The following is a 20134-nucleotide window of genomic DNA, read 5'->3' as shown; positions in this document are numbered from 1 at the left end:
CGCGGTGCGTGCCCGGCGGCGCCCGGCCTCGGTGGCCTCCAGCCCCGGTCCGCGGCGGGTCCCCGGGGCGCGGTGCTGCCGGGAGCGCGGCGGGCGAGGGCCGGCCCTTCCCTGCCCTGTCGGGCCCTGTCCGGCCCGGCTGGGGCGCGCGGTCCCAGAGGGTTCCTCCGGGCGCGGTCCGAGCGCCGCTGGGGACCCGGGAGGCGCCGCCGTCCGCGCCGGAGGCAGGCCGGAGGCAGGGCGGCGGCCCCGGGTCGGGCAGCGGCGGAGCCCAGCCGGGGCCTTCTGAGCGCGTCGCTGTGCTCTGCGTGTCGGGGCTGTCGGGCAGAGGCACGCTGCGCGGTTAAGCTCTGCTGGTTTGTCAGGCTCAGAGCAGAGCTGCTCGTGGACACTCTGAGTTAGGTTATAAAGTCGAGATCGCTGCCAAGGCCCGGACCGGTACCGAAATAACTCGAATGGAGCGTTAGGAGTAGCGGAGGTGCTCCGTGTAACTGTGTCACCCAGCTGCAATGAGTGACAAGCCTGACAGCCAGCTCACTGTGCAGCTTTTCCTCTTGCTCAACAAAGGCTTCAGAAATTTAAGCAGCTTGGTGCCATGACCCGCGCTGTGCCTTCTGTAGCACAGATCTTCCCAGCCTTTCAAAGTTCTGTTAGAAGTAGACCAGCACACACCCCTGCAAAAGGCCGCTTATGCTCACAAGCAGGACCAGAAGTAAGTAGGGTGCAGGCTGTGCGCCCCAGGGCCGGACCAGCTGCTCCCCGCGGGCAGCTGCGTGCTGCCTTTGCCCCGGGGGACTGACTGTCACCTGCTGGGAAGGTGGCCCCAGGAACAAGTGTCACCTGCTGGGAAGGTGGTGGCAGCGCTGAGGCTGCCTTCAGGCTCTGCCTGCCGGCCCCGGGAATGGGAAGGCCAACACCACCGCAGCGTAGGGCTGCAGAAGCAGACAGTAACGTCGCTGGTCCTCGTAGCACAGAGTGCTGCTGCAGTGCCATCAGCACTGCAGATGGTTATCGTTTGGTGCCGTGGTAATTTGTGGCTGTGACACTGCGTCATGCTTGAGATACACCTTGCAGTGAGTTTATTGTCTTAGGTTTGGCTAGCAGCAGTTTTCTATTTGTAAGAAGTGGCCAAATGAGGACTTTGTGTTAGGCAGCACTTCTGACAGAGATCCCAGTATGCGTTGTAACGTTCGCTGCGTGTGCTGAGAAGCTTTATGAAACAGTGATACCTAGCGGCTCGTTGTCTGCAAGTTTCTTGTACAAGACAACACAAATGTAACCCCTGCCTCGTTTCCTTTTCACTTGAGACGTGCTCTCTATATCACTTACTCTGAAAGCAGAACAAAGGTTCTTAACCGTGTTATGCTTTGTCTGCTGGTGAAGAAGAAAGACCAAAAATTTGTCACGACAAAAGTTAAAAGCCAGAGAAAAGGGAGATACTCACTGGTTATTGAACCAACGCGTACCTGTCCAGTTACATTTGACATGGAGTACCAAAGAGGCTTGATGTCGTGGAAGTTTTTTAAGCAGATGTTTTGCTCATGAACGCTTATATAAGTCAGAAGAGGTTGCGGTCTGTTACACTATGAAAAAATAAGATTATGATCATGCTTGTTCAGAGCTACATTTTTATGCCATAAAAATATGTTTGTGCACCAAGAAGTAGAGTGGCAACAAAGTGGGAAAATGCTGCTTTACATTCAACTTGTTTTGATTTGTACTTCCATTAAACAAATAAACACCACAGAATATATGAAAGAAGAAAATAAACACTCGCTTGTCATTCAAGCTTTACCTCAGACGAGAACAACTGTAGGCAGGAATTGCAGCAGTATTGCTAAACTAAACGGGGAGTGTAGAGGAAAGGTGCCAGGAATTACTGGTTTTAATCTTAAATATACATATAGGGAACAGGAGTTCTTAAAAGTTGTTAGAATTAAATTCTAGTAAACTACTTTTTTCTCTCTCACTCGCAGTTTACCATCAGGTGTGTGCACTGCAGGAAGTTGTATTGGTGGCTAGATTTACCGCCTACATTTCAAGTCTACCTTTATGGGTGTACTCTTAGGGCTGATGTATACAAAATGAACGCTTCATATAAAATACTTTTAAGGTAATGTCTTGGTAATCTAGGGCCACATTTTCTGGGACTGAAATGTGATTGTTTTGTTGAAAATCTATGTCTAGAGAACTGTTACAGAAAGAAAGGGTTCTGTTATGTTTGAAAACCATTAAAATATTCCAGTTCAGGCTAAACTATGAAAATAAGTTATCCAGCAAAGATGAATATACAGTTGGTGGCATCTGAGATAAATATATATATATATTTTGATAGTCCTGTTTTAAGATGGGAGCTCTAAGTGTCATTCTGAATTGTCATTCTGTGAATGGCACACAACTCTGTGTGGGGTACTCGGAGGGGACATACCACCTTCAGTTAACAACCTGACGGAGCGGTTGCGTGCAGCAGCATGGTTCTGACAGTGGACTGGTGAATTGGCTCAAACAAGTGCAGGTGGGTGGCGTGCGGTCGGGAAGCTGACGGGCTCCAGCCGCGTGAACCCAGCTGCACGTCAGCATCGGGGAGCAGCAGGCGTGTTTGTGGCTCCTAGGCTCTTCTGAAGATCCTGTGGGGTGACTGTAAGTGCAGCAGGTCTTGGTCTTTGCCCTGAGTCGACCCAGAGCACGACTGGTAAGGCTGCAGACCTCCCTGTGCTTGAAACGCCTTTGAGACAAGTTCGGCTTCAGCACTGGCAGGCAGGCTTTATACAGAGCAGCTCTGCGGGTGGGACACGGGCGGCTCACAAACAGCGCCGTCCCTGTGGTGGAGACACAGCTAGTGAGCCTTGCTCAGGAACGTCCAAGCAGAGCTGCATGCCTTCACAACAGCCTAAAGGACTTGGGGGTGGCCTTAGAAAGCCTCCTCCTGTCTCTCTGAATATTATACAGGCCAAAAAAGGGTAAAATGTTGAAGCTTTCTATTTTGGTCATTTTTGTTGGAGACTGAAGTTTGTACAGGATGCGTGTTAAATAGTATCAGGGAAAGTGTTTGGAAGATCATAATGGAAACTGCAGTGTAGTATTTGAGATGCTTGAGCCTGTGCTTCTAGTCTTCTGTCTGCAAGTAGATGTTACATATGTGCATCTTAGGAATATTAAAGCTTAACAAATCATCTTTTAGTGTTTTAGGCAAGTGAGTGATAAGCTGTGGTTTCATGTAAAAGTGCCGTGCTGTTGCTGAAAGCGTTCCTTCCAGCTTTCTGCGCAAGCAGACGTGCAGCCAGCCTCCGGACTCGCGGCTGCTGCTCCCTGTTTCTGGGCAGGGTATTCATCAGGAATAAAAATAGAAGGGAAATTGCAATCTGTTGTTTAAAAGGTATCCTGGTTTGCTTTATTTTAAAATCAACAGTCTTAAAAATGAATTAAAATAATTGTATCTTTTCTGGATAGTAAATTCTCCCAAACACGGGCTGGGAAAATGGGCCGTAGTGATTCCAGCGTGAGGGGTCGTTACAGTACGACAGTGCAGATGTAGTGTGTGGCAGGGAATGCTTGCTAGCCAGGATGGAAAAATAAGCGTAATCATAGCCATTAAAAATTAAGCAAAGTGTTTGCACATATTTAGATTAGGAAAAAAAAAAAAAAAAAACAAACCACAGGCAAGATGCTGCTTCTCTAAACTGTTTCTATCCAAACCATTCAGTACAATATCAGAATGAAAAATGACAACACTTTGTCATCTGTTCAAATTGATATTGCACTCTTTGCAGTGACAGCTGAAAAGGCCCACAGGTGCCATATAAAGAGGTGACCATGTTGTCATATTTCATTTAGGCATCCCTCTGCAAAGCCATAATTACCTAATTAGGTTGTTAATTAGGAGATTAGCATTTCACTATATTGATAGAATGCTCTTTGCAGGCATGAGCCTAGATACAGATTTGTCTGCCCTAATTTATAATCTCTGCATTTTTTTATACTTATTTATTTGCGTAAAATCTTAATGCAAGATAGCGTAGGTTAGCAGAGAATTGACTTGTTTGCAATTAAGTGACGATTTGACAAGATCAGGAAACAACTAGAGAAGAGCGTGTTGTTTCCGTGTAGACTCCGATATTTTCTCCTTCCTTCCCTAAAGCTCAATAACTAAAATGTTGAAGTTGGTGTAACTTGTGTCCTGCCTAGCGTGACAACAAGAATACAGCCAAGTCCCGAGCGGTTCGTGCGGACAAAAATACATATCTGATGCCAGACTGATTTACAGGATCGTAAACTAACAAAGAATTTGTTGGAAGTTGTGTGTAACGTGTTGTTTCTCATCATAACTTCAAAATTCCAGCATCACTTGTGGAAGAGCACCTCTTTAAATGACTTTAAGTGATTATTTCTTTTTTAATGATAGGCCTAAGCATAAATGACAGCTTCTCTAAATAACTATTCATTCTTAAATGCACTTGAGCTTTTGTTGAAACGAAAACTCGAATTTTCATATATTGCTTTTCACCTCCCTTTATCCTGCGTGCACAGGAGTCTGTCTGGCATTCAAGGGTTTTGATTATTTGTCCTGCTGCGAATGTAGATAACCAGAACCATTTCTTCAGCAATTGCAGACAGAAGTTAACTGTGAAATTATTTCATATAACCTGAATCATAAATTTTGAAGTATATTCACACCATCCTATTCCAGCTTGTAGGATGTGGGGGAAGAAATCAATTTTTATTTTAATCTGTGCATTTTTTCATTAGTTTTTAAGATCACTTTAAAGACCTGCAGCCAGAGAGGTGTTTAAGTTCAGTGAACGCGGAAGCCCTTGAGCGCTGACAGGTAATGTTACATAATTCTTCCAGCCTGCTGTGTTTTGAGTTCACTAGTGATGGTTTTAGATCCAAGTTGCACCCTCCAGAAGTTGCATCTTTGGAATGTTTATGCTCACATTGAATAGAATTTAGTTACTTATTACTTCCTCAAGGAGGACCATCAATTTAAACACATTTTCCTCATGGGGGAAAAAAAAAAAAAAAAATGAAAAAATAAAAAAGAAAAAAACGAGCTACAGGTTTGTAGCATAAGAAATTTCACTTTTTATTTTTTTAATTTAGAGGGGAAATAACCTTGCAGGAATTGGCTGGAGAATCTTGTGGAGAATTTTCAGCTGCTTTTAGCCATTTCAACCGAAACAGTCTTAAAATTATCACATTAAAATTGGTGGAATTTCAAAGTTGTAGCTCTTTCTGAAGCAGGACATTTTTAATTGCTTGCAGCTTTCTCCAATTTTTATCATTTACTCTAGCTTATGTAGAGGTCTAGCAGCAAGTTTCAAGTGTCTTACGTGATAGATTTTGAATTACAAAGGGCATAAATATCGAAGTAGTCTGCAATGAAAGTATTTCTTGTCCTTCGGTCAGTTGCAGCATGTCACGGAAGGGTGACATTGGCTTGCAACCTTGGGAGCGATAGTCGTGAAGTGGCAGGCGTGCCAGCAGTACCCGGGTGGTTCTGGGCTGAGCTGTACATGTGCGTGTGGTTCTCAGAGCTCCGTTAGGGGTCGGTTCCTGCCTCTGAGGCGTGAGGTCCCCGGAGTCAGGTGTGCCGGCATGCCCTCCGTTTGGGACCTGTGTGTCACCCGCTGGGAGCAGGGTAGCTTTGTAGAACGTTGTGCTTTACTTACACGCTGTACTGTGAAAAAGGTTGATCTGCATAACAGCCGTGCTCCTCTTGCTGGGAGAGACTCTAGGTGCCGTAAATATAGCAGTGGGTCACTGGAAGGGGAATGCTTGCGATGGGCAGGCTGCGATCTAGCTGCCTGATTGTCTGCAAAGGCCCTGTGAAACCCGGCGAGTCGTTCAGCCTCTTGATGGTGCAGTTTTACATCGCAGAGGATATTACCTGACTGCGCAAGGCTAATAGGAGGCTGTGCTCCTGATGGGCCCTGAAGCACTCCAGTAATACCGCGAGGAGACCAAAGAGGGGGTGAGCGAGAGCGTTCGTACCCAGCGTGTTGATTAGGTAATGTGCAGAGACTAAGACAGATGAATAATAAAGATGGAGAACAAAGTGAGGGGCCGATTTGGGTCTGTCCACCCGTGTGATGAATCATGGAAGGTGTTTGCTGATAAGTCATATATCATCAGAGCACTAAACTGTATATCATGTCATACATAAATACTGTTAGGGCTGCGTGGGTTTCACATTGCTCCTTCCACTTCTAGTCTTTGCACAGAGTGCGCTTGGCAGCTGTCTGCAAAGTATTTCATTTAATAGTAGTATAATATTTATATACCGCAAGTATTAAAAGAACGTTTACTTTTTATGATTGAGGAATGTGTAAGTTGGTGGTGCTCAGGAAGCCCCTGACTTGTGTAAGTCAGCTCCTGCCCGCAGGTGTGACAGCGGTGTGTGGGTAGAAGGAATGCAGAAGTGACTGCACGCTGGCAAATCTGAGCAGCTCCAAAAATTGACCTCGTATCTGTAATTTTGCTGGAATTGATGACATAGAGGCATAAAGGTATTCATATAAAGGTTTACAAAACTGAACTTTGGGTCTTTGAATTCTTTTACTGTCATCATTCCTCTGACCGGATCTGTGCTATCGAATTCTGCTTTTATCAAAAGGAGGAATCACTTAGAATAGCGTAGATAGCAACTACTAAGGTATGGCGTAAAAATCTAAATTGAATTTTGAGGTCTCTTTTCTTATTTTGAGGGGTGTTAAATATTCATTGAATTTTCAGTTAATGTCACTTTATTGAGATGTATTCTTTTGAAAATTCTGAAGAGGAGGGAGAAAAATGTGTTTGTATTAAACTTTAGACTTTGAAACAGAATTTCTGGTAATTTTTCACTGTTCATGTTTATGGGAAAAGTGATTGCGTGTGTAAAATTGTAAAGAAGCTTGGGTAATTGAGCACACGGACTGTTAATGGCATGAAGTCGGGGTACAGAGTATAAAGGTAAAAATCTCGCATCTGCTGTTACATGTTGTTAACTCCCTTAGCAGACATTAAATCATTTCAAGTACAATAATAGTGTGGGAGGTAAATTAACTAACCATTAACAATCTTATAAATACACAATTAACATGCCAACATTTATATGACACATTGATGGGGCAGCAGTAATTTTTGATTGGGAGTTTGCAGACCTTTTAGAAGCCGAAGGCAGTTGCTTTTTTAAACAAGTTCTCACAGCTTGCAGGTAAGCGTGGCCTTTTGCTAATAAGCGGTGTGTAAGTCATTATATTCAGACAGCATTCTGTTCGTGGTCGTGTCGGCCTCCTTGGAGCCTCATGGCGCTGCTCGCACCCTCACGGCTCGCGGGCCCCCGGCACGTGCGCTGTGGCGAGGAGACACCTGCCGAGCGGTGCGATGTCTGCCTCGTGGCCCCTCGCTTTGAGGGCAAGGAGGGGCCCTTAGGGAGGGCAGGCCTACTTTCCCTAACAGAAATAGTCAGAAAATTAAAAATAGGGCGTGGGCTCGGCGCAGCCCCTGGAGAGCTGCGGCAGGCGGCGAGCGTGGCCTGCTCGGCGCCATGTCTGGGTGGGCCCGGCCATCCCCAAGGGGGCCGAGCTGGTGGCATAACTTACGGAGACGGATGGTGGGGGCAGCCCGTTAATAACGAGCTGCATGTCAGCTTTATTTCTCTACCATTCTGTTATTGAGTTCCTGCTTGCTGCTGGGTCTGTTGCTTAATAAAATACTTCTGAGTTCTTCCATTTTTTTTGTTTTTAAATGGAAAAGACACAGCCTCTCAGAAAAGAAACGGCAGCGTTTGTGGCCAAGGAAGGAAGCAGACCTAAGATGGTGGAGGATTTAACTCTCTGCTTATGGAATGTTCTGCCTGCCGGGTGCTGCTGTTTGGTGGTGGGGAGGACACTAGTAGAGGTGGTAAATTTGCAGCTTGCAATCTTGCAATGTATCTTCAAAATTTAGCTTTAGCTCTGATTAAATGGGTACGCAAATAAAGTATTACTTTTATTTTCAACTAAATGCAGAAGCTGCGTAGCAAGGCTCCTTATATTAATATATACCTCTAGCCTTGGAAGCCTATGGGAAAATGAATGCGTTTGCTGGTCCTGGAACAAGCCTGGCTCATGCTCTCTTTCACTTTGTTCTGTTAAAATCCACCAAGAAAAGGCCAGCTGCCTTTACCAGATTTCCATGGCATACTACTTTGTGGGATTTAAATTTAATTTTCCTTTTGCTGACAGATGTTTTGCAAACAGTAACGTTAGGGTTTTTCCTGTTTGCTTTTATGTTCTATAGCTGGCATAAACTTTTGTTCAGAGATACGCAAATGATCAGAAAAGCAGTGGTGATTCTGAACTTTTGGAGTTCACTTCTGGGCTTGCTCCTCCCCAGGAGCAGAGGTCCAAAGCCCAGCAGCTCCCCCTGCTTCAGGCCCCGAGCCCCGCTGCTGCCGGGGGCCCCCAGCTCTCCTCCCATGGTGCTGCTGCTCGTGCAGCTCTTCACAAATGAGCCTGGCAATGAGTACCTCCTTTGCTGTTCGGGTTGGTTGTCAGCAGGACACTGTTCTGACCTGGCCTGCCTCACAGCTGCACAAGTGCTCGTGCTGGCCCGTGGAGGTGGTGGAAACGGGGGGCCAGGCAGCTGCTCCATCTGAGGCAGCCCAGACTGGAATTAGATTAAATAACTGTAAATCCTCAGCTACAGTAAAATGGGGCAACTGTTTGAGTGGGGGGGTTGTTTGTTTGTTTTACCTGCTGCTTTGTTTTGTAAGGCCTCTTGAGTACTCTGAATGAAGTATTTTAGATAAGGGGTAACTGCTGTTGTTGAAGTGTTTGGGAATTCAGGCGTGTGGTATGTGATCATAGAGCTCTTTCTGTATTACAACAGTTGTCCTATACGAAGCACCGCGCAGCAGCAGATGTTCAATATTCAGCCCTGAGATACGAATCTCTTCGTGTTTAAAGTCTTTCCTGGAAATCTGAATTCTGAAGGGGCTGGAATCGGGTAATCAAAGAGTTGCAGAGGCAGAAGGAAAACAAACACTGTTATGATGGGTGAAAGGAAATTCAAAATCCAATCTGCTTTTGTAAATTTATTATTTTTAATAGGCAACTGTTTATTTTGTGTACATTTTCTCCATCCTTCTGTGCGTAGTACTTAGAATATTTCGCCTAATAGCAGCCGTTCCTTGGAAAGCAAAGGGAGCTGTCTGGAGCTGTTTTGTTTGGTTCTCTTGGGATTCAGGTTGCAAGCTGTCCTCCAAAGCCACCGTTCTTTAAATGGATCTCAGCAAGCACTGTAACTTAAAGTGGAGCAGAATTAAAATAGTTCACTGAACAAAATTGCATAAGATTTTATGCATCCAGGATATGATGCATCTTGATTCAGTATTTATTTGTGATTTTTTGTTTTGTTTATTTGTTTGGGTTTCCCTAAGTGCTGTGTTTGTTGTATTTCTAGGTACAGTGTCCATGGAACAAGATGGAGAGAAGATAGTACAGTGAAGTGGTGGTCCTGTGTACAGAATGGCTTTCCTGGACAACCCAACAATTATACTTGCTCATATTCGGCAGTCACACGTGACCAGTGATGACACAGGGATGTGTGAAATGGTCCTGATAGATCATGATGTCGACCTGGAGAAGTTTAATCCCTCGTCAACCTATGGGGACAGTGGTTCAGAAACACAGGGAAGCAATGGTGAGACTCAGGGCTATGTATATTCCCAATCAGTTGATATTACCTCAAGCTGGGACTTCGGAATTAGAAGACGATCAAACACAGGTAAGTGATATTTGCTGCAAAAACAAGGTTAGCCTTTTACGTTCAGTTTCTGTTGGTGTGGCATGCATGGGCAAATCAGAGCATGACTAGCTAGAAACCTGCTAAAGTTTTCCTTTTGTAAGGTAGAGACCCTTTTTGTAAAAGGACATATTATGATTCAGATACTTTAGTGTGCTGTCAACTGAATTTTAATTGCTATTTTACTTAATCATGTACAGAGGAACATTGAGGTAGTCGGCTTTGTACATAAAAAAAATTAACTTGTAAAGACATCAAGTCTAAATCCAAAGTACGTGAACAGTCTTTGATATTTCTATTGTTACTGTCTGGAGGGGTGTTAACTTTTGAACAGGATCGTTCTTTTCTCAGAAAAATCTACCTAGTGATGCATCAAATCTATTTGTTATAGAAGAGAGGAATGAAGTTTGTGAGGCAATGAAGTGAATGATTTGTCTGTATTTTGTCTTTTGAAGTCTTATATCTGAGAAAATCTTTGAGCTAGGATTTAAGTTACCAATTAGTAAGTCTAAGGACCCTTTCAGAATATGGTCGGTTTATCTTGATGGGAAGAAAACGGTCCCATTTGTTGTTAGGAACGATTCGATTTCTACTTATACCCAAATAATGTGAAGTGCAAAAATTCTGCAATATTGAATATGTATGAAATGGTTGGTATTGGGTAGTTAATACTGATCTCTTTATTTCTGTTACAGTACATCCTATTTTTCCAAATTATTTCTGAAGGTATTATAACACCACCTAGAGCTCAGAAAAAACATCTGTGCTCTGCCTAACAAGTGAAATGTATGGTATGAGATACCTAGTAATACCTTTTACAAATAAGAATTTGTCAAAAGTTGCAGAAAAGACAGAGCACTGATCTTTTGTTCTCACGAGTTACGTTCAGAAATAAGCTGAAGATGTAGCTGCAACTGACTCAAAGGCATGTTGAAAAGTTTAATGTGCCAGATTGTACAGCATTGTCCATGAAGATTTGTTTAACTCAGTTGATGTTACAATTTATAAGGAAGAAGAGGCAAAGATTAAATATTTTCAGAATTGCTCCAGAGATTTTTTTATTTCACCAAGTAGACTGATGAAATAATCTCCATTTAAATTATGTTTTGAAACTGTTTCAGTTTGCAGTTGGTGGCATATTCTAAAATAAAGGTAAAAAAGCTCAGTCCAATGGGGAGCCATTTTTTTTGCCTTCTTTCATATGGAATGTCTTTTACGTTCTATCATGTGTGCTGGTATAACCAATAACCTAATTCAATTATCAAGGCAATCAGCTGATGATTTAAAACGGGGAAAAAAAGCCTACAAAAATGCAGGCTGATCGCTACTGAACCCTTTTCAAAAATAAAGGAAGAATAAAGTAAATAGAAAGCTAACTTTTTAATATAAATGCTTTTTGCAGTAAACAAGTACTTAGAAATTGGAAGAGATGGAAGAAAACGTGTATATTAAGATACGTATATGGTCATATGTAAAGGACATATTACATATATATGGTCATATGTAAAGGACATATTACATGCTTCTTGTCATAAGCAAGTTGTTTACTGTCTAAAATTAGGAACTGTTTTGATGTGTCCTGTCACTGTTTGAAAATGCCTTTAAATTATGCTACATAACACTTCGAGGTTTGGTGAAGTTTGTTTCAAAAAATAAAGATCATATCTAAAAGTGTGCTTTTTATCTGATATAAAAGACATTGAGTAACTTTGAGTTTTCCCTAATAAACTATTTTTCAGCTCCATTTAAAGGCATCTTTTATTTTTGAAGAATAATAGCAAAGTGTCCTTTAATAATGCTACTACTATTGAAAAATGGCCGCTGTTGTGTTAGGATTAACCGAGTTTTAGTGGTGTGGAAAAAAAACAGTTGGAATAATTCAGAACAAAAATTGATCTGCTGTTAAGTATGTTAAAGGGAAATCATTTAAATTAACCTTACCTCTTATTCTGTAACCAAAATAGTATCAAACATAAGTGTTATGCTCATTCTGTAAGTGTGTAGTTTTTAGAATATTTACTATGTCTCATACATAAAACCAGGGGTCTGTATGTCTCAAGCATGAAAACTCATTACCTGCGAAATCTCCAATTTTTGCTCCTAAAATCTGTAGACATAAGGACATTTCTTTTTGTATGGAATCTGTAACTACCTGAGTAGATTTAGGAAGAGCAGGAAATGTTTGTTCTCTGAAAAGCAGTTTAAAAAGTTCTTACATGTGGAAACAAATGAAGATAGGGTAATTTTGTGTATCAACAGGTAGTAGTGGTAGATTTTTTTTACATGTTAGCTCTTTATTCTCCTGTTTTTTATACAGTCCTAAACAGAATTGTTTACTTATTGTCTTTAATTGTTGTTTTTGGATGGAGTATAACTTTTTATCTTTTACAAAACTGTTGTAAAGTACATTGCCTTTTATTGTTAAGCACCTTACGAGCGCTGTATCTGTTCGGTAAATTATAGAAATAACAGGTTACTGCGGAAGAGTCAGCACATCTGCGAGGCTATAGAAGTATTGGTTATTAAGTAGATCTTGTGCAGATATGCCGATTTGGAAATTAATTTTATATGCATCCCAGTATCAAAGTTATCCCCTAAGATTTGAACGGGATGCACAATGGGTGAGACATTATGGTATTACACATTGTGTTCTGGGAGAGTGCAGGTATTGTGTACCATCACATTTTTCCTCCTTTTCTGCAGGAGTTGGATGGGTCATGGGGTCTTCTGGCTCTTGGCTCCATCCCCTCACTGCCTTGATGCTGCCCTACCCAGAAAAAAAAAAAAAAAAAGTAAAGCCGAGATAGGTTTGTGCAAGGTGCTACAAGTAGGGGAATGAAGCATCTTTCTCCATCCATGTGGCTGTAAACAAAGGCTTGTCTAGCTGAGACAACACTTGGTCGCTGGCATATTTCACACAGAAAGCTTTCAGGCTAACATGCTTGTAAGAACAAACCTTAAGTAATTCAGACTTCTAATGTGGTACTGATCATTCCATCTCATTTGGAGTTGCTCTAAAGCAGTCCCCCAATGAGCGATAACTTACCATCGACTGTAGATGGAAGAACTGGACTGAGGTAGTGAAGACTGGCTGCACTTTGGTACGTCTGTTCTGGCAAGGGCTGGAAGCGACCCTTGCTTCCCCAGGCCGAGGTGCACGACCTGATTTCAGGGCCGCCGGCTGGGCGGGTGTCCTGGGGCCGTGGTCCCCCCGTGGGTCGAAGCCCTGCTGTTGAAGGGCGAGCTGCTGATGGCGGCCGCCAAACGGGATGAAGACGTGCCTCGTTCTCATTTTTGTTCTCGTGTTCTCCTTCGTCTGTTAGATTCCTGTCAAAAACGGATGTTTTATGAAGGGCTGCCTGTTTAGGAAGAAAGGGTTTGGGGAGGTAATTTTGAACTTCAGTCAGGACAGTAATTAGAGGGGGGGAAGGAAAAGACATTTATTTTAGAATAAAATATCTACACTGCAATAGTGGTTTACCCAATATTTCCCCTCATAAGCAGGGATGCGACCTTCCTTATTTAATGAACAGTAAGATGCACAGAAGGATTTAGGCACTGACCTCGTGTCTGTGGGAAATAGGCACTGCAGTCCCCGTTTGTGTCTGTACCTTCAACTGCTTGTTGCAGCTGTTAAACTTCAAAGTATGTGAAGAATTTTAATATTTTTTCATCAGTTACCACATTAATACTTTTGGGGGGTATGGCAGATTTATTTCTCTGTCCACAGTTCATTTCAAGGGCTAAATGAAAAACAAGAATAGTAGAAAGAATAGAAAATATTTATTAACCTTGTTTTAATTGGTGAAGTGGCTCCGGGAACTCAAATTGTATCTAAAAATTGTCAGAGTAATTTAGTATTTTAGAATCTCTTCTAAAAACCCATTTTAGTTAATGAATTATCTCAATACATCAAAATTGCTAATATATCTAGCAAATTGTTTCCTTCAGTGATCAACATTATTAGTTCTACTTTCCAGTCTAATCTTCTTTCTTATTTTGAGTGTATCTTCATAACGTCGGTTAATTCTTGTGGTCATTGTTTGGGTAGCTGCTCCCAGGGTTAGTTAACAGTAAGATCTCTCTCAGGAGACAGTCAACAAAAAGATGATCTAAGGTATTGTCTGGTACCCTGGCCTGTAAGTTCTTTGGTATCACAACTACTTGAGGCTTTTTGCAAACCCTGTTTTGAAGATGGAGTCAAAATACACGTAAGGAAATATTATATTCATTTTAAGATTTGACTAATGTTGTGAAGATACAAATCATTTATTTTACTACCTATAAACTGTTTCAGCACACTGAAGAAAAAGCTATGCTAATTTATATAGCTTTGACATTTTATAATTTTCATGATTTTTAGATAAAGGATTTTATATTTAAAACTTTAATAGTCTAGTCTGAGTTCATTTATCTTTAATTTTTGAAACGGGTAGAGTAATTCATAACAGTAATTTTATTCCTGTAATGTAATATTCACTTCAGTTCATTTGTGCATTAAAATTCCTTTAAGACCGTTATTAATGATTTATATAATGAAATGTCATATTAATCACAGAAGTTTTCACATTTTATTATTCTCTTCCATGTTAATACTATCTTTATGATCTCTATTAATGTTTTATATCCTCTAATTTCAATTATAAATCAAGAACATTTTCATGTTTTTGTTGGTATTTGCTTTTCAGGGGTGCCACCTTTAAAATTTTATGACTTTTTCCCCTACACATGCAGTATAAAACATCTTTATTCATATAAAGGTAGTTAATTATGTCTTTGTTTATAGTAAACTTTCATTGACAAACTTATAGTTATAATATTTCTTTTCAAGCTCAGAGACTAGAACGTCTGCGGAAAGAGAGACAAAATCAAATAAAATGCAAAAATGTTCAGTGGAAAGACAGAAATACTTCTTACTCAGGTAAGAAGAAAAGATCTATTTTCCTGCTGTTTTTTTTTTTTTTTCTGCTTTTGATGGTTACGGTGTTTTCAGTTTGTAATTTTCACTTCAACTTTCAAGGCATAAAGGAAATCCTAGTTATTGTATTAGCCTGCCATTGCCAGTTATGCGGTTCCCATAGTGTGTTGGTTGGGGGGTTGGGGGGCACAGGCCTCCCATTTGTTTTCAGCTATGACTGGGCGTTCCAAATTATTAATAAAGGCAAAGTAAGGATTAATTTTTTAAAATCTAGTGTGTTGGTTTGAACTACTTAGAGTGGGTGCTTTTTTTTTTTTTTGAATGTAAGTTGTTAATACAGTGTTTGTGTGTTCTGTCATCTTGTAACAACTTTGTTATCTTCTAAGACTTTCATTATCTCACTGAGCAAGAGGTGGCAACAGGAAAGATTTTAGTGTTATTGTGAGATATTTAAGTAAGAGGAGAGACTATCGTTGCTGTACAGTACCTGATTGGCAAGTGTCTGCGTTCAAAATGCAGGATCAACATCTCCATACAAGTTATGGTTTTCTGGCTATTTCCAGAGGTATTTGGTCTACACAGTAAGGAGGAATTTCTTAGAAATTATATTTATAGAATTTTTGTAGTCACTTCTCTGGATAAGGGGGAAGTCTATTTGCGATCTATTTAAACAAAAGTGTAATAAATGCTGTCGTGGCTTATACTAGTGTCAGTAACTTCTACAAGAATATGCTGCTTTTTTGTTATATAATGAAGTGTTTCTGACTGGTTGTTCTACATAGCTTGAATTGTAATGTATGAAATTAAAAATCTGTCTCAGTTCTCTTATTTTATAGTTCAAGCTAGTATCTATTCCTGTTGTATTTGACACACATTCAACCTTTGTGTGGTCTGTCATGCCTACTTCTTTCAAAATTTGTGTATATCTTAATGAAGTCCCCATGTAATCTCCTTTTTTTTTGCCTAAATCCTTGTATCTTCCTGGCTGTTATTTGCAGAGCCTTTTCCAGTTCTATAGCATCTCTTTTTAGAGGAGTGAACAAAACTGCTCACATGAGCAACCCGGTTGCACTAATCCTTAGTACAGTGTTCAGCTGTGTTTCATACCTCTAGTAATGCATTCTGAAATGTTTCTGCCTTTATTTCTGTAAGCTGAGCTGTACGTTTTAAAGTTTAATTTGCCATAACCTCAAACTCTTTGGTCAACATCTTTGTAATGTTTGACCATTGGTGATGCAATTCATTTTTTCCTTATCCCTAATTTAGCTGCTTGATACTTTTTTGCAGAAATATCCAAATTGCACTCAGGTTTCAGTTTCCTCCTGTCCGTGTGTTTTCTTATTCACGTAGGCTCTACCATGACATTTAGTTCCCTTTACACTGTCCCTTGAAGATAAACATGATGCATCGACCAGCAGCGAAGGAAGTGTCCTGCTCTGTAAAAATATGCTGGGCTTTCGTTTGCCGCTGCAGAAGCAGGCGGATGGATCAGTACCTCCCCGCTGCAGATCAAATTTAAATAAAAAAATAAACTACGTAAAAACTCCAGGCACTTGGTATCTCTCTCTATTGGCAGCATTGATTTTCTTTCCCAGCTTAGTAACTGAGGTTCTTCATGTTCCTTCACTTACTTGCATGAAGAGCAACTCAGTAGTAATAGGCCAGGAAAAAGAGAAGCTTTAAAATATATCATCTGTATCTTCCTTTTTGTTCTGTGCGTGAGATGCTGTCTGTTCTGTTCCTTGAGTTTAGCATTATTGGTAAATATGTATTAAAGAAGTAACAATAGATACAGCAGTTCTCAAGTGGGGGAATTTGGCTGTCTTCTTCCAACTGTGTTTATCTGAGCTTTAGACAAAGTCAAGCTATGGCTGACAGCTTGCAAACTAAAGGGATGCTGGAAGGTTGCTGTTTTGTACTGCGTTAGTCTGATAGCATCATCTCCATAAATAACTCATCACAGAGAGATGCCCTCCTGTAAAAGGAAACTCTTACTAGCGTTTGCATTGTCCTGGAGGTGGATATGTAGTCATCATTTGAGGTGTTAGGCAAATGAGTATCCTTTGTGATTTTTTTAATTATTTATTCCATAAATAAAAAGTCTACTAAGCAGGATAAAGGGAAGTGAGAGACGAGTAATTTTGTATATGGTAGTAAGAAATACGGTAAGTATTTTGTACTCATCTGTTTGCCTGCCATCATGAGACAAGCTCCTTGCCTTGTGAAAGGAATGAATTTGAGAGGAGGTTGTAGAAAAGAAACTGTGCGTTTGGAGTTGGTTAGGGGACTAACAAATACAAAGATGCTTCAGGGGCACTGACTGACTGGAAGTGAAGTGGAACACACTGGAGGTCTTTTTTGTTCAGCTGTGCCACCAATTCACTTCAGCTTTATGTGCATCAGTTCTTTTTCAGTAGAATTAAAACAGCATCTCAGCTTCATGTCGTGTAGAGGTCTTGCTATCTTAGTAAAGCAATTTGTGAGTTCTATAAAGCAAATGTTGATACACATAGGAAAAGGTTACTCTTCTTTTATAAAATGCTAGGTACTTTTAGAGTAGCCTATGAAAGCAAATACTAAGTCACTGTATTTTCATCTTCCATTAATTCATTTAGGAACAAATAGAATGTGAATTCACAATGTACTGACAGAGTCATTCAAAAACCTCAGACTTCAGCCCATATACAGTAACTTGTATAGCTAACAAAACCACAAGTTGGAACAAAAACATGCACGGAATAACAGGAAAGCTTACTTTCAATTGAGAAATAAAAATTACACTGTTAAAGGTAGTTCAATGTAAAAAAAAAAATAGGTCTTTTCCCATTATTTTTTCCATAAACTTTAAAAATGCTTTTTCCTAAGCTGAAGGGAATAATTGCAACTCTCTCAGTTGGAGTCTATAAGGAATGACTTGACAAAGCACGTGATGAAAGATGGTAGTTTTAGAATTTATTTTCTAGGCTTTTTGTACAAATCTTCAGAAGGTCTTAGGTTGTTCTTCCTAAACGGGGTGAATTTTTTGAAATTGTGATTATTATTTTTTTTTGAAAAGGAAAACTGTTTCGTCTGCCAGCTGAATTTACTGTCCTATAGAATGTGCTGTTACTTAAACCCATCAGTCACGTAAGGTGACTTGCGTGAAAGCTATACAGAACTCAAAGCAAAACAGATGTCACTAATGAATGCAGAATAATTTTCAAGATCCTCTTTTTGCACATCCCAAAAAAGGAAACAATAAGCAAATAATCTTAATGTTTCCATAGAGACTAAAACACTTGCTAGTTCACTTGAACCATTAAATCCATTATTTTCAATCCAAAGCATAATGGATGAGACCATTATTTTCAATCAAAAAGAAATGGTTGAGACCGTTATTTTCAATCCAGAAAAATGGATGAGAAAGACCAGGTAGGGATAATGCTCTAGCATAATTGTAGTTGAGTTTGTTGTTGTTGTTTGCTTGGTAGCTTTTTTGTTTGTTTTTAACAAAGGTAAGCTTGTGACAAAAAACAGAATTCCTAGTGGTGTTTAAATTGCCATATTTTTAAAAAGCGTTTAATCAAACTTTTTTGGTTAATCGCAGCCTCTCACAAGACTGTTAGGTACCCATTAGTACAAATATTTAATACGTTTGACAACTGCTCGAATTTTCAGGCTGGCAAAATTGCGTTTTTGAGTAGCTATAATCTGACAAGTTTTAATTTTACAGTTTAAGAAATGAATCAACTCCCTGTAGATAGAGTCCCTAGTCAGTCTGCCTTAGGAGCTTTTTCATTTCCCTGGAGGAGCAACACGTAAATCTTTGAGATGTGAGAGAATCCAAATACATGAAGGCAGAGCAGGGTCAGTCCAGGAAAACTGGTGCTGGTTCTCAGATAATGATTGATTGGGTTTGGGGGTTCTTTGCTCCTAGAGCAGATGTGGAGAAAACTTGTCCAGATTCAGTCACAGTTTCTTGCAGGTGAGACCCATTGGTATTAATAATGCTAAAACACCCCAGGCTCTGTCCTGATTTTGTAGTGTCCTTGTAACACAAGAAGCCCTATTTAATTTAATTTATTTATTTAAGTATTCTTGTAAATTTTGAGTTAAACTGTTGCTGGTTATTCAGCTATGCAGTCTCTTCATATGAAAAGAGCTTTATGATGGAAGCTTTTATGAGACCTCACAGACCCCATAAAGTACTCATTAACTCATATTACCTTTGTTCTTAGAAATCTTTTTAGCTTTTTTAAATTGTCCTGAATGGTGTTTGCAGGTTTGACACTTTGAGAGGAGACCACATCCAGTCTACCACGAGAAGTAAAAGGAATGGTTCTTTTGGATCAGGTGTAGTCTCTAGCGTTCTGTTGGCAGCAGTAACGTTATAGTATAGTAATGGAGTGTAATAACACATGTTACAAGCTCAATTTGAAGTGCTATTGCATGGCCTATTGCAGATGTAACAACAGTTCTTTAGGAAAAAAAAAAAAAAAAAAAAAAAAAAAACAGAAAGACCCAAACTGCCTAATTCTCTTTTTGAACCTTTATTTTTATCTCAAGTGGATCTTGTAGTGATGAGTTCTTTGTATGGGGAAAAATGCATCTCTTCCTCAGCCAGATGTTAGCATTGTTTAAACTTCTAGTATCTTCATACTTTGGGCTATAAAATAGTGGTGGTAGATCCTGTCTTGCTAAAGCATTTACTATTTGATATACTTTGTGTTATCCCTCTTATAATGTCATTTTTTTTTTCTAATCAGTAGTCTGTGTACATCTGCTAATACAATACTCTCATCTCTTTTCTGATCTACAGCAGAGGAGCTGAGCTCACTATTTGAAAAAAAGAATTTCAGAGTAAAATCTCCGTGTTCTGGAAAGCAGTCAATATTGTCTGTGCGCCTTGAGCAGTGTCCACTACAGCTGAATAACCCCTTCAATGAGTACTCAAAATTTGATGGCAAGGTAAGTAAACCAGGTATTTTTCTGTTATATCTAGGTGATCCCTGACCTGCAAATGATAAGCCTTAGGCAGTTCTCGTGTGCATTTACTGGTTCAAACGTTAATTAGCCTTTGTAGTAGGCCATTAGTTATTTTGGAATTGTTACCTGGAAACATGCATTTCTTCGTCTTAAACATAATAGTTCCAGATTCAGTAGAACCCGTTCTTCACTTTTCATTACAAAATTGTGCCTTACCTTTCTGTTTTTCTCCTCCAGCAGGTTTGTTAGGTAAACATATAGTGTGGCAGAGTTCTAGATCTTAGAGTCGATGCTGAGACCCTTTGTATAAATGATTGGTTATTTGGCACTTCTGAAAGTCTCTTCTGCTTAGTCACATTACAGCACTTGGTAAATATTCCGCTGTTTGTGCTGTCTTTATCTTCAAAATGCTCTCACAATAGTAGAAAAATCCACCCTCTGTTTAGAGGGTAGAAAAGCATTGCTGCAACAGGACAAGATCTG

General features: G+C 40.3%; 1 protein-coding gene across 3 annotated transcripts in view; it reads left to right on the top strand.

The window, feature by feature from the left end:
• MAPKAP1 (MAPK associated protein 1) overlaps positions 1-20134 on the top strand; it is a 112231-nt gene that overhangs the window by 10134 nt on the left and 81963 nt on the right. For all 3 annotated transcript variants that reach the window (XM_035341648.1, XM_035341646.1, XM_035341647.1), the window contains exons 2-4: positions 9427-9750; positions 14600-14689; positions 19485-19633. In XM_035341648.1, the coding sequence (XP_035197539.1) occupies positions 9492-9750; positions 14600-14689; positions 19485-19633 (498 nt within the window). In that variant the 5' untranslated portion in view covers positions 9427-9491. The remainder of the gene's footprint in view (positions 1-9426; positions 9751-14599; positions 14690-19484; positions 19634-20134) is intronic.

Source organism: Oxyura jamaicensis, chromosome 17 (genome assembly GCF_011077185.1).
Source record: "Oxyura jamaicensis isolate SHBP4307 breed ruddy duck chromosome 17, BPBGC_Ojam_1.0, whole genome shotgun sequence".
Taxonomy (NCBI): Eukaryota; Metazoa; Chordata; class Aves; order Anseriformes; family Anatidae; genus Oxyura; species Oxyura jamaicensis.
This window is presented reverse-complemented; position numbering and strand designations above follow the sequence as displayed.